The 17,567-nt window shown below is 29.8% G+C and overlaps 2 protein-coding genes across 7 annotated transcripts in view; one reads left to right on the top strand and one right to left on the bottom strand.

Moving 5' to 3' along the window:
- Nucleotides 1-12,261, top strand: part of LOC107448508 (phosphatidate phosphatase LPIN) — a 59,574-nt gene extending 47,313 nt beyond the window's left edge. For all 5 annotated transcript variants that reach the window (XM_043052533.2, XM_043052535.2, XM_043052534.2 and 2 more), the window contains exons 14-18: nt 2,478-2,717; nt 4,386-4,503; nt 5,478-5,581; nt 7,897-8,073; nt 10,758-12,261. In XM_043052533.2, coding sequence (XP_042908467.1) covers nt 2,478-2,717; nt 4,386-4,503; nt 5,478-5,581; nt 7,897-8,068 — 634 coding nt within the window. In that variant the 3' untranslated portion in view covers nt 8,069-8,073; nt 10,758-12,261. The remainder of the gene's footprint in view (nt 1-2,477; nt 2,718-4,385; nt 4,504-5,477; nt 5,582-7,896; nt 8,074-10,757) is intronic.
- Nucleotides 12,262-13,871: 1,610 nt separating this feature from the next.
- Nucleotides 13,872-17,567, bottom strand: part of LOC107448509 (Chitin deacetylase-like 5) — a 77,675-nt gene continuing 73,979 nt past the window's right edge. For both annotated transcript variants that reach the window (XM_043052532.2, XM_016063742.3), the window contains exon 8: nt 13,872-16,823. In XM_043052532.2, coding sequence (XP_042908466.1) covers nt 16,341-16,823 — 483 coding nt within the window. In that variant the 3' untranslated portion in view covers nt 13,872-16,340. The remainder of the gene's footprint in view (nt 16,824-17,567) is intronic.

The raw sequence follows: 17,567 nt of genomic DNA, 5'->3' as shown, positions 1-17,567 counted from the left end.
GCGACTGGCAGAACAGAAAGGAACCAGTCCATAACAGTATCACGTGAATTTGGTTTCAAAAGTACAACCCTATTATAGTAAATGTTTTTTTCAGTATTCTGAGAAATACCGTGAGATAAAAAGGTAGGCATAAGGCAAATAAAAATATATAGTCTTAAAACATAATACTCGCATAATTTCTAATAAAAAATTTTCTTTTTGCCATTTTGTCTGAGCTCAAGGGGGGTGTTCAAACCCCTAAACCCCTCCCTTGCGTACGCCACTGGATTAGACTAGTTAGATCATGTGAAATCTTTGAAAATTATTTTGCACTTTTTTAATGTATGTAGTGCTTATAAATAAAAGGTGCTTTTTTTATTGTTGAAAGATTTGGCTACGCACCCTGTTAAAGTTTTAACCAAAGAAAATTATCCTTATTGTCTCATACCTCATCATTATGCAATCAGTGTTTCTGCCAGAAAATATATCAATATATATATTAATATTATTTTTAAATTTTACTAATGTGTGGTGAAGCTCTACTAAAACGATATACAATGACATAAAAGACTATATGATGATCTGCATTGACCCTAGCTTTGAACCCTTTTGTGTTCTGCTTATGGGGTTGTCTCAAAAATTAGGTTTATTCCCACTGGCGGTTTAGAAAATGGGCAAAATTGGGAGAATGTTTCTTCCATATCTATTAACTTAAAAAAGAAATAAATAACTAAACACTTTTGCAAAGACTGCAAGTTAAAATACAGCTTCGACTTTTTAAGTGCAGAACCGTCAGTGGATTAAGAATATATAACTTATGAAGGAAGATTGTAACCTAGTATCAACAGCCATGCCCCCTGCATTCCTACTGATGTATGTGACAGTGTGTGACATGTTGGTATAATTTCAGTATATTGTTGACCAACAGAATATGCACAAAAGATAAGCAGATGCATAAATAAATGAAATATGATATTCTTGAGTGTTTGAACGATTATCTTCCTTTCTATTTTGTTACGTATTGAACAAATTTCAGAAGAAAAAAAATATTAAAGCTTTTGTTGCATGAACTACATAACAAATCTTTAAAATTTCATTGCGACCATTTCAGTCGAGCAAGAGCTGTGAATCTTAACAGTACTTCCACTTTAAATTGCAACCATCTTGTACTTTGATAACCTAAAATAGGTATTCATCTCTCTAAAGTACTTCCTTTTTATTTTTTGGTACACAATTTTTTCCTAACAGATTTTCGGGCTCTTAATAGAAGGTCTTTTTTAAATTAATAACAAAAAAAAATTCTGTAAAAGAATTGTTTTCTGTGTTTGCATAAATGCTTATGACACTGAAATTAAAAGTTCTCAAATTCTCTTTCTTTGTCTGTAGATATCGTTTTTAAAGAGTGCTTATATATGTTTTTTTTTATTTCAATTTTTTAAATACCTTTTAAAGGTGCTTTTTTATGAGTTTTTTTTTTTAAAAAAGGGCTTTATTTTCCTTTATCGAAAATGAGATTATTTTTCTTTATCGTGTCTGTTTTCTCCACATATTTTGCAAAAGCATTATTTTCAAATTATTCTATTCAACACCTTCACAATTCATTACACAATCTATTTCGGCCTACTGTCGGTCCGTAGCGTATGAAAAGGTTTTACATGTTTGATTAAATACTTACGAGTCCGTATGTGCGTCTTCTGAGCTTGGTTCGGTGAGATTCTTGCTCTCTTATGTGCAACTCTACTGCATTTTGCAAGATATTCTCAATTTCTGGTTTCATTTTCTGCCCTCTGATATTGAACCAAAAAATATTTTCATCATTTTATAATGGCTAATATAATCAAGAAAAAGAATTCTTTGTCAGAGACTTGTTATTTTATCATGTTCATGTAAAGTCTTTGAAAATTATTTTGCATTTTGTTAATGTATATATTGCTTAAAACTATTTTTGAGTGCTTCAGAAGTACTTAAAAGATGCTTATTTTTTGTTGAAAGATTTGACTGCACACCCTGTAAAAGAATTGTATTCTGTTATTGCATAAATGCTTATGCCACTGAAATTATAAGTTCTTAAACTCTCTTTCTTTGACTATAGACATGAAATGACTTATAAAAATTATCCTGAAATTTCCCATAACTATTATTTATAATATAAAGTAAAGTAATTCTTACTTTTTTTTTGTAATTTGTTTGGAAAATAAATTTAGTAAGTGTTTTGCACACAAGTATAGAAGATTGAAAATACGTATATTTGTTACAGCTTAAATGTGTGGCTGTAGAAAAAAGACTCAAAAATGTATGACACATAAAATATTATTGCTGTATATTCATGCTTTTAACGTAAGAAATAATAGTAATTTTAAGTTGGGCGACTACTATTTCCGTAATTTTAATAAAATCTTTTTTATTTCCTTCTAAATTGCTAATAAAATTCTTGAAAAATTAAGCATGCAGTTTTTATGTAATTATTCTGCCCTTACTAAGTGTCAATTTATCTCTAGATCTGATGTTTTGGGACATATTCTGCCCATAGTTGGTCACAGCTGGGCTCAACTTGGAGTTGCGAAGTTATTTTCTAAAATTCATAGCAATGGATACAAGTTCCTGTATTTGTCAGCGAGGGCCATCGGACAGGCCAGAATAACGAGGGATTATCTGCGGAGAGTGAGACAGGGCGAGATCTGTTTGCCGGATGGTCCTCTTTTACTTTCTCCAACTTCACTCATTAGTGCACTTCATAGGTAAACTGCTTCTTTTATTAGTACCTGCAATTATTTTCATTCTCTAAAGTTCCAGAAGTGTTTGTTCCAATTATTTTTAATCTGGATTTAAAAAAGCACTTGTAACTGCAACTGGGAATAATAATTTTTTTTTTCTTTTTAATTTTTTTTTAAGAAAAAAGTATGGAAAAAGGCGATTATATATTAACTTGGTGCTAACTTGACTTTTAAAAGTGGATAAATACTCAATTCATTAGAAACTGCTCATCTTTTTACAACTGTCTTAAAGTAAAAACAATTATTATTCTGTTCATTATCAGCATATTCTCTTTGAGTTTCTTCAGTGGTGAAGTATATTTTTTATATAAATATTGTTAGCTGAAGAACCTATGTTCTATTTAAAAAACCGATGCCACTTTTTAAAAAACTTATAACTGATTTCTTTCATTGTTAGCACTTGTCTTCTGGAAAACAAAACAATCATCAAAAAAAGTGTATTAATAATATGGAAATCTATATTTAGTTCTAAATTTTTAAGCAATTTTGGAAGTCAGTTTGTCAATTAAAAGTTTAAAAGAAAATAGCATGTTATAATTTAAATGTTTAATTTCGCTGTTAAAAATTAATAGCTATTTTAAAACTATTTTTAATTGAAATATTTTATTTAGTAAATACATATCAATGCTTTTTTAAAAATTATAAATTTTTAAAAACATTATAAATATATATATATAGAAGTGTGTGTTTGCTGAAATAAATAATAATCATCATTTTTGAAATTCTTGAATTGTTTGTTCACAATGTTTTCATAATCATTAACAGTAAACAATGGTATACATTATTTGAGATTTTTACTACAATTCTTATAAACGCAATTTTTTTTACAGATAGTATTATATTTTGTGTTTCATAATAGGATTAAATTCGTTAAATTAAGTCATTTTCTACCATATCATACCTGCCAACTTTCACTCTTTCCGAGAACTGATTATCAGAGTGGTTGTGAAACAATGAACAAAAAACAATCTGACTAAAAGATGTATTTATACTTTGATCCCATTGAAATTCGCTAGAGCATGGATTATTATGCTTTTATATATTTATTGTAATTATTTATATGTAGTGGTGATCAAACTCATTTGTAATTATCATTATAGTTCAAGAAGTTAATTGGAATAACATGAGAACATTGGAATAACACTTTAAATATGAAAATAAAATCTTCCGGAAAATCCGGAAGGGTTGGCAGGTATGCCATATCAATAAATTGTAATTAATTTTATATTTAGGGATTATTGAAAGAAATGTTATTTTTTCTTTTGTTATTTCATTATTGTATAAAATTGTAGACACTAAGAAGCTGTCAGAAAAAAAAATTTAAATATGCTGGTGAGGAAAGAAAACTTAGATTTTCCAAAACCATAATAATGAAGAAAACTAAAGTACAAAGAGTTGGAAAATCTCATAACCTTGAAACATTGATTCTATTTACAAAGCAACGCTGTAACTTCTCCAACTTACAGCCATGTGCAGTAAATTCTTTAAACTGTTTCACGGAATTTGAGACTTTAAAAGAACTGACGTTTCCTATCTTCCAGATTTTTTTCTATAGTGACTTTTATTAATTGATGCATTTTAATGAAGATATTTATTGTTATTTATTAAAAATTAATGCTTTTTTTTTTACAGAGAAGTGATTGAAAGAAAACCTGAAGAATTCAAAATTAGCTGCTTAAAAGATATACAGTCATTGTACCCAACTTACATGGGAAATCCTTTTTATGCCGGGTTTGGTAACAAAATAAACGTAAGTCTGAATAATTTTTGTGAGCAACAATTTTATCTTGACTCCAGTTTAGCTCAAAATCATCTCAATATGGTTCCTATATGAACATGCAGCAAGGGACCTATATTGGGATGCCTAGATTTTTAATATTAGTCATATAAAGGGCCAATATCGAGCCTATATTGGGTGAAAAATTAATATAAAATATCGATGAACCTGATAATTCTATATAAGGCTTATATTGGTTGTTAAGTGACCATTTCATTTTCTTTTCTGTTTGTTTTGTTTTTATTTCCCACTTGCACAAATTCATAATCTTTTAATTATATTTTTTGCTTTTGAAACAAATGAATAAAAATAGCCTACTTTTGTTTTCTTGGCATTTCAATCATATAATTTAATCCATTTGTTAAAAAAAACATGTGAGCAGAGCACTGACTTCATTCAGCTTTTGGAAATTCCTTTCAGTAACTTAATTTATAATTTAAATCTTCACTTCTATAATTTCACCAAAAAATATGAAAATAAAGAGTTAATAATAAATCTATTTCTAAACTTCAAAGCAAATAAATTAAAAATTGTTGCTCTTGAAAACTCGAAGATATGGCTTATTGCATTTTCAAACATTGTTTCAATGTTCCAAAATGCTATAATTTTTATCGGTGATTGTTTAAATTTAAGCAATTTTCGCATTTACTTATATAATTTTAAAATATTTATTATTGCTTTAAAAATTTTTCACCCTGTGTGTTACAAATTAACCAACTTATCAGAAACCTATGGGTATTACTTATTCATAACTGAAGTGTGATTTTTTTATTGCCAAAATTTTATGCACATTTAATTTTATGAAGAAAAAAATATTTTTGTTGCAAGCGATTTTTTGGAGTGTTCTACCGTTATTTAAAAATTTTTTGATTTGTAAAGCCAAGCTTTATGTATTCTTTACTTAATTATGGATATTGATGTACATAATCATGTGAAATATTTTTTAGGACAATTGGGCGTACCGAGCTGTCGGAATTCCTCTTACACGATCATTTACTATTAATCATAGAGGAGAGCTTAAATTAGAACTCATTCAGACATTCCAATCTTCGTAAGTTTTGCTCCTTTCCAATATTTATTATTAATCTCATCGAGTGAAAATGTATTGGTTGTAACACATATAGATGGTTAACTAAATGTAAACAGTAACAAGCTTCCTAAAACGGGGAGAAATTTAGAAAACTATTGGTTATGCTTACGAGTTCCATGTTTTGAGTGTTATCCCTTATTTGGCTATATTTGTGTAAAGAGCCGTAATGACTATGGGGATATAGCATTTGCCTTCCAATGAAGTGTACCGGGTTCGAATCCCAGCCATTGGCTAGTTGATACGAATTCTGCATGCGGCTTGAACCGGCCACAGTGCAGGCGTGAAATATCCTCAGTGGTAGATTGATCATGGGCTTGAGTCCCCTTGCCGTCGGGCTAACCGTAGGAGGTTCTCATGGTCTTCCTCTCCATATAACGCAAACGCGGGTTAGTTCCATCAAAAAGTCCTCTACGAAGGCAAAATTTCTCCCAATGCTTGATCCAGGAGTTCCCTTGTCTTCTGGATTGGTTCAAAATTACAAGGCTGCAGTGTTGAACACGGGTAGTAAAAAACCCAAAAATTAGGTCGGCTTTTCAATGGCGGTAATAAAATAAAATCATCCTTTGATAGTGTTCAGTATGATGGATGTAAAGACATATAATACACACGTAACAATAAATAAAACAATTTAGTTACAGTATAATTTAAAGTCGAGGAAGAATTTGATGATAAGAGAAAATATATCCATTGCTGTTGAATTAGTAACCAAAAAAGAATGCAATTTTCTGAAAGAATATTAAGTTAGTATTTTAAAATTTATAATATTGTGTTATGATATATCTATTGATTATATTCTTCAAAAGCAATTTCTTGGTGATAATGTTGCCATTAGATTTTTATACTGCCTACCTGAATTTAAAAATATATAAACTGGTTGAAATATTATAATGTATTTTCAGGAATGAAACTGCCATTTGTTGAAAAATAAAGTTTATTTTTTAGATGTGTGTAACTTTCTCAGTTAAAATCGGTAGTATGTTGTATATTTGTGCAGCTCTTAAAATAAACAATCGATCCAACAGATTTAGATGTTACGCATGTAATTCAAACTTAGAAGAATACTCACAATTTTGGCACCACTTTATTTTTATATAAATATATATGTTATGCAGTCAAACTTCTATTTAACAAACTTCCATTTTGCAAATTTGTCTATTTTGCGATTTTTTTTTTCGAGGAACCAAGAGCATTTTAAAAATTTCTTCATAAAATAACTTACAATATCAAATATTAATAAATAACCAAATAGCAAAGTGAATTTTCTATTTAACGAACTTTTCTTTACAATCCACTTTCCCTATTCCCCAAAATATTTTGGAACATTTAAAACTTGTTAACAGATTTTAGGGGGGAAATGACCTTGAATGGATTTTCGCAGCCACTTTTCGAGAAAGTGATAAAATCCCTTTTCCTTTTTGTTCGCATTTCATACAGGAATCCACGAAAGTCAATTTACCAGAAAGCATAACAAAAATTTCTAAAGCATGGAACTATGTTACAGATCATACTATTTGTAACAGTAAAGGTGGGTTCTTAGTCGCCGCAGAGAATTTGGAAAGTGCAGAGGACAAGGATGGCATTCCATTAGAAGAACTTAAAAAAATATGGGTACAACTAAGAGAGAACTATGAAATTATTGATGAACTGATTAATGATTTTCATTTTATTGATTCTAATGCTGCAACCATAGAAACGCATATTTTGGACAGTGTGAAAAATAAAAACAATACAGCAATAAATTGTGAGAAAGAAGATAAAGGTCGAAATGATGAAGAAATCACCATACTTTCATATGATAAAATATTAAAATCATTTGAAACAGTTAGATAGTAGATAATAATTTACAAGATAAAGGTGTATCAATTGCTATTTCAATTATGTCTCATGCTTATGAATTTTAGACCTGTTTAGTGTGGTTTAAGTATTTCAAATGGTGATTTTCTATTTAACGAATTTTCCATTTATACAAACTTTTTATCGAAAATTAGCGACTTCGTTAAATAGGAGTCCGACTGTTTATATATATCTACACACACGTATGTATATATAGATAGATAGACATTAAAATTTATTTCAATGTTAAATATATATGAATAGACAAATATTAAAATTTTATTTCTAGTTGAAATTAAGAAAAAATAATCATACATTTTATGTTATAGTGAAAATTAAATGGTAAAGACATTTTGAAATGCTGTTTATTTATATACCAAAGTATTACATTGAAACATAAGCTGTTATGAAGTAAGCTTATAATTTTTTTTTTTCTCTCACAGATACACCAGATTAAGTGATGATGTTGATCATGTTTTCCCTCCTTTAAAACCAAGCACAAGGGTGAATGGTCATCCCACCCCCATATTTTCCTCCCCTGAAGAATACAGTTACTTTACGTATTGGAGGGAGCCTGTTCGGATCCTCGACGATGATGATGATCTTACAGTATAAATACAGTGAGTATCCAGGCATTTCTCTTACATTCGCAATCTGTGAATAGCTTCTGTATAACTACTATTGAACTTTGTTAATCAGAATTACTGTGGGCTGTCTGGGTTACCAGAAACTCCAATTATAATAGAAGTGCAGTTTTTGTGGGCAAAGCTAAGTTTTCCAATTTTGTCAGATCTCAATAACTCGACATTTCAGCAAACTTTTTTATAATTATTGTAAATCAATAATAGTTTTATTAATTGTAAAAGTCAATAAATGATAGAGCATTGAATAAAATCAAATTTTTTTTAATATGAAAAAAATTATCTTACCAAAAAACTCTTTTTAAAAAAAATATTAGTTATAAAATTAATGTATTTTTAAATTTTATAAAATGCAAAATTTGGTGAAAAAAATTTTGAGACATATTTTTTTTTGATCTTTTCAGCAATTTTATTTTTAATTTCTGTTTTTAAAATTTAGGAGGAAGTAGACATTTTTTATGATTTAAATAAATATTAATGAAAATTGATTAAGTAATTTTAAGTGAATTTTTTATTTTTTTTTTCAACAGTCCTATTTTTTTTTTAAAAAAAGAAACTTACTATTTTTCTTACCATTTTCTGAAAATTTTGGCTCCTGTCCCTGGATGTAACTACCAGTACGATTATTAAATATAAATTCACCAGTATATAACTCTATTCAATCTTGAGATACCTTTTTAGAGATTAAGGTTGACATTGTCAATTACTCCTTTCCCCACAAAAGCTTTTTTTTTTTTGTTTCTTTTTGCTTAACCCTTAATTAAAGACATGAGTTGATAGATTTAGAAATAAAATAAAATTCTTATTGAAAAATACATAAGTAAAATATTTACCTATTAATGTTCACCCCAACCAGAATTCTCCTGAACCCTCAGAAAATAACACCTCAAAAGAAAGTAAAAAGAAAATACCACCTCAAACATATCTCCATAATGCTTGTGGATATTCGATGACTTTTTATAACATTTATCCGCCAATATTTGTTCTTTTGACATTGGTATTCGAATTATTTATTTCCTTTAAAATTTAGAAAAATTCTCCACAAGTTCCCAGCGTCTGAGAAAGTCATCGTTTTGCTGATTATAAACGCGCAAAAGTGGATACCAAAAATTTAAAAAATAATTGATCTTTTAACCTTTATTGTTTAAACTACAAATGGTACCATAATGATCTTATTCGGTCAGTAGGCTGCGCTATTAACGGTCAGTAGGCTGGTGGGTGACCACTTTGATCAACCTGCAAAGGAATTGAAGCACAGTATTAGTCCGCTTTAAACTGTTCTACTTTTTATATTATTTTATAACCATCGTTGAACATCCGACCCAATTTTTGGGTTCAGGAATACAAGTATTCAGCTCGATAGATTTATAATTTTGAACACTATCCAGAAGACAAGGATATTTTACATCAGCACTGTGGTCTGTGCTAGCCGCGGGCAGAATTTGAATCAACCAGCCAAACCTGGGACCGAACCTAGGTCACCTCATTGGCAGGCAAGCGTTCTATTCCCTGAGCCTCTGCGACTTAAAACTGTTCTACTGCAAAAAGCTTAGATTTTGTTCACTGGCCGCCTGGCTATTAAACGATGGAAGCCATTTCCTACTCAAAGGTTAAAAATTGTTTAGGCGTGTCTTCATATCATCCTCGGGCTGTTTCCCAAGTAGTCTTTAGATAACCAGTTAGCTTTAGTGCAACATAAAGTACTTCTACTACTAAATGAGAAATTTATGATAAAAAATGTACATATGGTGCGTAGCGTTTTTAAAAAGTGCTTAAAGGTACTTATTTTCGAATTTGGCTTTTTAAAAGCCCCTAAAGGTGTTTTTTTTTTCATGGATTATTTTTAAAAAATTTCTTATTTTTCCCTTTTTGAAAATGACTTTTCTTTGTCATGTCGATTTTCACCACGTATGCAAAAGCGTGAGTTTCGCATTGTTCTATTCAACGTTTTCACAATTCATTCAACCACAATCTCTTTCGACATACCTTAGGACCATAGCGTATCAAAGCGCTAACCATTTTACATGTTTGATGAAATACTTTTACTTACAGGTGCTTGTTTTTGTTTTCTTAAAAGCCCTTTAAGGTGCTTTTTTTCATTGGGTGTTTGAAAAGTGAATTGAAATCCACAATCCATTTCGGCATACCGTCGTTCTATATCATATGAAAATGCCAATCATTTTAAATATTTGATGAAATACTTGTGAGTCTGTCTACTGCGATTGTTGCACTCTGAGTGCAACTCTGCTGCATTTTGCAAGATATTCTCAATTTCAGGCTTCATTTTCCACCCGCTGATATCAAACCAAAAAATCTCTTTATCATTTTATAGTGACTAATATAATCAAGAAGAGTTTTTTGTCGGAAACTAGTTATTTTATCATGATCATGTAAAGTCTTTAATTATTTTACATTTTGTTAATGTATATAGTGCTTAAAAATATTTTTGAGTGCTTAAAAAGTACTTAAAAGATGCTTATATTTTGTTGAAAGATTTGGCTACTCACCCTGTGTACAAATTATGTACAAGCCACAAAATGTAGCTCTCAGAAAGAGCAAAAAAGTAAAAAGCTCTTAGTCTCTTGCTTCATAACATTTATACTAAATGTAATGTGTACATATACGGATGAAGTAATTAAAATGTGTGTGTTTTTTTTTTTCAGATTTGGTATTTCAGCGGATTGAAATGTACAAATCATGTGATCGGAAATTATTGTGCTCTGCGAGACCTCATTTTAGGTGTGTGTAAGGAAAAGCTTGCTTTCCGAGACATCGTTTCGAAAAAATGTGCCCCGTCAATTGAAACTTATCTTTCGGTCGCACATCATGCATTGTATAGTTTGAAGGAGAGAAAAAAAAACTTGATATTTGTTTATAGGAGCTTATTTTTGTATAATATTGTTGATTTTTCTTCTGCTTCACCATTTTGTTTTGTTTTTCTCAATAATCTCTCCTGGCATTCATTATACAAATTATGTCATTCTATTTTTTTTTTAATTTAGAATCTTCTGAATTACAATATTTGTGTATTCATAAACAACTGAAGAGAAAAGCTAAAATTGAAAAAGCAGCCTCAAAATGTATTATAAAAATATCGAGAAGCTGGGTAAAAAATTTTTCCTCCTAATTACTTTTTTAAGATTTAGCAGAGTAAGTTGATGCTCATTCACTGTAAAACTATAACAATCTTTTAAACCTGGAAATTTAAGAGCTTTGTTTTTTTTTATTTTTTTTTTATTCGACAGTAATCCATTGTTGAATGAAATTTTACAATGTTAATCGGTGGGAACAAGCAGCTGTTTCTGCATAAAAAGCACTCTTTTTACATAAAATCATGGCTACGTAGAATTTATCATCTTATGTGAGGTAACAAAAGAACAATTTGTTTGTTAGTTGCTTTGATCTTGCCAAAGAAATCTGAAAGTTGCAATTTTTGATGTTCCATCTACCTTTTTTATTAATTTGATCGTCTTAGCTTCCATTTCTGCTGAAAGGAAGCATTTTTTGTGCAACAAAAATGTGATATTTATGTGCAAATAAAATCTGAAGACAGTCATACGAAATCAGTTTATAATTCGGAATTAAATGCTGCATTGCACAAAGGGTTTATTCTTTTAAGAAGTACGACTGTTTAGTACAATAGAGCGAGTGACTTTTCATATATCTTTATAAATATTTGACAGAAACACATTTATTAAAGTACCCTATTGAAATTTAATACTGTAAAGCACTCTAATTTCAAAAGTTAAAATTCTATTTTCTGAATCAATTTGATGAAAATTGTTTTAAAAAAATCATTACATATGCTTACCAGGTGTTTAGATTATCCTCAAGCTATTTCTTATATTTGAGGTCTGACTGTACCTTCATTACATGTATTTTCTTCACCCTCTAAATACTCATTCAAAAATATGGATGTAAGTAAATCCTTATTTTTTACTCCTTATTTACGTTAGTAAATATTTTGTTTTGCTAGAAACTTCAATCATGTTTAAAAAGAATGTATATTTTTTAGTTGTTAGAAAAAAAAATGTATTGAACCATTAATAATGAAAATATTATTAATTTTATGGATCCCCTATGCTGTAACATATCAACTATTTATAAGATGTATAATTTTAAAAAAAGTGTGTGAAATATTTCAAAATAAATTGGCTTCCATTTTTATTTATTATTGTTTTCATTTTTTAAAGCGAGTGCTTGTTTTTTTGTTTTTTTTTTTTTAAAATTTTGTAGACGCCATTGAACAGCCGACCCAATTTTTCGGGTTTACAGCTGCTAATATTCCACTCCGTAGCCTTGTAATTTTGAACGCAGTCCAGAAGACAAGGGAACTCCTGGATCAAGACAATTTTCATGCAGTGTAGCGTTTTTGAAAAGTGCTTAATGGTGCTTATTTTCGTTTTTCAAAAGCCCTTAAAGGTGCTTTTTTTCATTGGATGTTTTTGAAAAGCGCTTAATCCACAATGCATTTTGGCGTACCGTCGGTCCATAGCATATGAAAGTGCCAATCATTTTACATGTTTGATGAAATACTTGTGAGTCTGCATGTGCGTCTACTGAGCTGAGTTCGGTGAGATTCTAGCACTCTAATGTGCAACTCAGCTGTATTTTGCAAGAGATTCTCAATTTCCGCCTTCATTTTCCACCCTCTGAAATCAAACCGAAAAATCTCTCGATCTTTTTATGGTGGCTCATACAATCAAGAAAAAAAAAGAGTTCCTTGTCAGAAACTAGTTATTTTATCATGATCATGTGAAGTCTTTGAAAATTATTTAGCTTCTTATTAATGTATACAGTGCTTAAAAATATCTTTTGAGTGCTGGAAAGGTGCTTATTTTTTGTTGAAAGATTTGGCTGCGCATCCTGACTTTTAGTGTAATATTTTAAAAGGTAATCATACAAAAAATTCAAATTACAATGAAACCTCTCTAGAGCGACCACTCTCCGTTTCACAAATTGCGGGAGGTTGTCCTTTCATAGAGGTTACCTCATTTAACTTCAAAAATTTTGTCCAGGCATGATTTTTTGCACACGATTTTATTTCCAGTCAGTGTCATTTTCTGGATGTGGAAATGCCACTTCTGTTGGGGTCATAAAAAGAAGTATTTCGGAATAAAATTTAACATCTATGAAAATGAACCCAACTGATGTAATTATGAGTAAAAACAAATTTACTAATTACCATCGTCAGCGCTATTTTGAATAAATAACCACGTACGTTTTTTGTTTGAATTTGCATTTAATTTTCTATCGTAAAAATAAGTTAGCTTTATAAAATGAGAAGTGGTTCGTTTTTTCGAAAATAACTTTCAACTCTATGAGTAAATTGTTGATAGCATCGTCTTTAAGTACATTCTGACAGCAACATGAAATTGTACCGTCAAAGAGAGCTCTCTAAATAAATAAGAGCCTCACACAAATACTTTGAATACATTTTAATCTACTTATCTGTATTAGATTAATAATTTTTGTTTTGATATTTTTTATTATTTGACCTTTTCCGCATTTGATGCAGATGTTTGCCAGGACGCTTAGAGAGGTTTTCTTCAACTCTAAGTCTGAAAAAAAAAAATTCTGTGCCTCCCAAAAGTGGTCGTAAAGAGAGGTTGTCTTTCCTGGAGGTTTACAATTTAACATTATTTGTGCACTAAATTCTTAGGACTGAGCAAAAAATTCAAATTAAATAAGTTTGAATTTATCTATCGAGACTTCCTTAATGTTCTTCACAAGGATTTTGAAAGATGGTGTATGTAATTTTAAAAAAACAACAAGAGAAAACAAATAATAAAAAGTTTATTTAGAAACCACCAAAAGTCCTCCGAAAATGGAGAAAATGTAATAAACAGCTGAGCGCTGTGTATGCCAACAAAGACAGTTCATTTTCAACAATGCTTTTTTTTTTTTAAATTTACATGAGAATGCAAAAAACCATTTTTGTTTTGAATTGTAGGATTTTTTTTTACATATATCTAATTAACAATTCATATTAATTGTAAAACAGTCTGACATACGAAGGTCGTTTATTAATTCACACATTTCTTAATAAAAAAACATAGAAGTGGAACACATCTTCAGTTTTAGCGAAGTTGACCTAATAGAGATTTCACTATCGCTAAAATATGGTATTTCTTACAACAAAATTTCTGCTTTACTGCTACAATATCCAAAACAAACATATCAATTCTCAATTTTTTTTTTCTTTTTTGTAAAATTGCTGAAAATTCCCTCTTAAAAATTGACATTTTTAGTTAATATCTTTGCTAATGCTTTTTTTTTTTTTATCTAAATATATTTCCAAACAGGAAAAAAAAATTTCCCTAATAGTTATAAAATAGTTGCTACCAACTACCTCCCAACACTTAATACTATTGTTGAAAAAATATTTTAGTCAATATTCAGTTTTTTCCCCGCCTTTAATGAAGTTCAACGAATCGAAAATTACTTCTTACATAGTACGTCCATCCTTAAATTCTCCTGCATTTCATCCAAATTGCATATTTAGTTAAGCATAGCATATATGATAATTAAGTTAGATAAAAAAATTTTATGTGGTTACAATGTGGCAGTTTATGTAAAATATACATTCAGAAACATACAATGACACATTCAAGAAGATAGTGCAATAAATTAACAACAAAGTTTGGCCTAAATAAAAAGTATTGTATTAGTTAAATATAACTTATCACAAAAGATTGAAGCTATTTACTATTTTTTAAATGTATTTATCTTAAAAAGTAGTTTTGTTATCAAAAAGTGTTGTAAATAGTTTATAATCTGTATTGCTTTTTTTTTTAAAAAAATCAAATAAATGTATTCGATATTCTTTATGGTTAGGGTCAAGTGTCTCAAGGTTACTCGATTTTTTCCACTTTTTTAGTCAAATTTTGCTGTCACCAACGCCTAGTGGCGTAGTTTTGGGGGACAAAACCCTCTCCGAAATTAATTAAACATTACTTGCTTGATGAACTGTTGTAGGATGTAGTTATAAAAATATTTTCATATTCATTTTTTTTTTTAGATTTTAATGCTTAAGATTATATATATATTAGAAGGACATAACTGATAACCCACCTCGAACATACATTAAAACTACGCTACTGCCAACACTTTTAGTTGATGCATTACTGCAATACGAAATTAGAATATACTGGCGGAGGGAGAAGCAAGATTTGCCAAAATCACCGTAATGAAGAGAAGGAAATCGCGTAACCGTGAAGAACCTTGTGAAATCTGGACATTATGTTTGAATAACGAATTAATTCCTGTTCTATTTTTAAATTGGATCAAAGTTATCCTTTGTTAATATGGTATTTTTTTTCTTAATTTACTAAAGATTCTTACTTATGAAAGTAATTTTTTCTTTCTTCAGTTTAAAAAAAAAAGTAATTATTAAAGTAGGAAAGTTTTTTTGCTTCTCTCTATCCTATATAGAGATGGCATATTTTCAAGGTACTTATGAAAATATTGTGTGAGTTACATAATCATTTAAATTGTATCAAATCTAGTAAAAAATGGTATCAAAAATGTCAGTAAAATTATTTTTTTAAATAAATCTAAATTGAACAAAAATATTAAAAGCACAATTTTTTTTTTTTTTTTTTTACAAAAGAGCTAATCTGGTAAACAATGGTATCAAAAATACAAATTAAATTATTTCTTTAAATAAATCTAAATTGAACAAAAATAACCTTATTAAAAGCACTTTTTATTTTTGACGAAAGAACTTATCTGGTAAAAAGTGGTATCAAAAATACAAATACTAAATCTAAATTGAACAAAAATATTAAAATAACCTTATTAAAAGCACACATTTTTTTTTATCACATACTTTGATACTTTACTTTTTACTTACAATAAAATATTCACTTGGAGCAAGGCAATATTTCCACGCTAAAGAAACTTTTTTTTTTATCCTAGTCTTTGCTAAAAAACCTGGGCTAGGAATTTTGTAGTTTAATACTCTCTTGGTAAAATAAATGATAAATTTATTGCTCTAACTTGAAACGAACCAGGATGTATTTTCTATTAATCTAACATACAATGGCAGACATTAAAAAAATTGTTTATAGTAAGAAAGTGCAATAATACAACTACTGAAAACGATAACTGAGAGATTAGTCTCCTTTTTTTTATGTATTTACATAAAAATTTTTTTATGTGTGTTTGATGTGGGACAAAAACAACAACAAATATCGAATGGCTTGCAGAAAAGAATCATCACAATTTCAAACGAAAGAAGCACTTCAAACAATGTATACTTCTTCGAATCCAGTTCTTCCGGTCCATGGGAAGGTAGAAGGACATGGCTGGCACGTCTTTAGATTACGGGTTCCACCACCTTTGTAGTTCAGGTTGCAAGATTTCGGATGATGGCAAGGTCCAGGTACGTCAGGATCTTTAGGACACTGGAATGGCTTGAAAGAGTGGATTTTAGACAAAGGCGTCGGATCTCGCATCCACTGGATGGCTTGCCAGTTGGTCACCATGTAGACGTCGTCCTTTGAGTTGATGTAGTCGATGAACTTCAAGTAACCCTTTCTGTAGTGCTGTGTTGTAAACCAGGCCGCGTGATAAAACAGTCCAAAGGGAGCCCGGTTCGTATTGTAGTGACGTTCGAAGTTCTTAAGAAGCATCTTGTAGACGTCTTCTGCGTTATCCGGATTGGCACAGGCATCTCCCATCGAACAACGCCCTCCTCTATAGTCATTCCACATGACCATGCCGACCTGAAATAATTTATTTACATTCTATAAATATCACAGGTTTACAAAGTAAAATAAAACAGTTTGTTGGATTGGGTATCAATCTTTTATTTATTTATTAAACTAGGATGCTTGTCTTCATTTCTTGTTCGGCATGTTTCGAGACTGCATACGTGGTTTTCAGTACAAGTGTAACAGTTAATGAGTCTAATTATCGGAAGTTATATTATTTTATTCAAATTTAGACCTTGGATATTTCTCTGCATACGTGTTACAGAATTTGTGGGGCAAAACAAAATTTAGCATTTAAGTTGAACACAAAAGCTTTTGGTTTTTTAGTATAGATACTTTCTTACGTTTTGCACTTCTATAAGAAAATTTTAATAAATATAAATTATGTGTATAGCATAAAATTTTATTTAGTCCCACTATTTTTTAATTAAAACCCTAAAGCATCTAATACCAGGGGTCTGTTTAGAACAAATTTGGATCCGTTAACGGACCCTTCACACAATATTTTAACTGAAAAACGGACCCTTCACAAAATGATTTTTCTTTTAATCGGACCCTTCACAAATTTGTTTATTTTCATTATTGTTTTGTTAATTGAATAAACCCTTCCCAGGGCAGAAAACAAGAAAGATGGATGTAAACGAATTAAGTTTTGTCTTCGGCAGACGATTCTTCCATTATTCGTCCGAAATTAATATTCTGCGTTCAGCAGTATAGGCTAAATACCAAATATTTGTATGTTGCATCTCTAATTTA

Source organism: Parasteatoda tepidariorum, chromosome 3 (genome assembly GCF_043381705.1).
Source record: "Parasteatoda tepidariorum isolate YZ-2023 chromosome 3, CAS_Ptep_4.0, whole genome shotgun sequence".
In the NCBI taxonomy this organism is placed as follows: Eukaryota; Metazoa; Arthropoda; class Arachnida; order Araneae; family Theridiidae; genus Parasteatoda; species Parasteatoda tepidariorum.
This window is presented reverse-complemented; position numbering and strand designations above follow the sequence as displayed.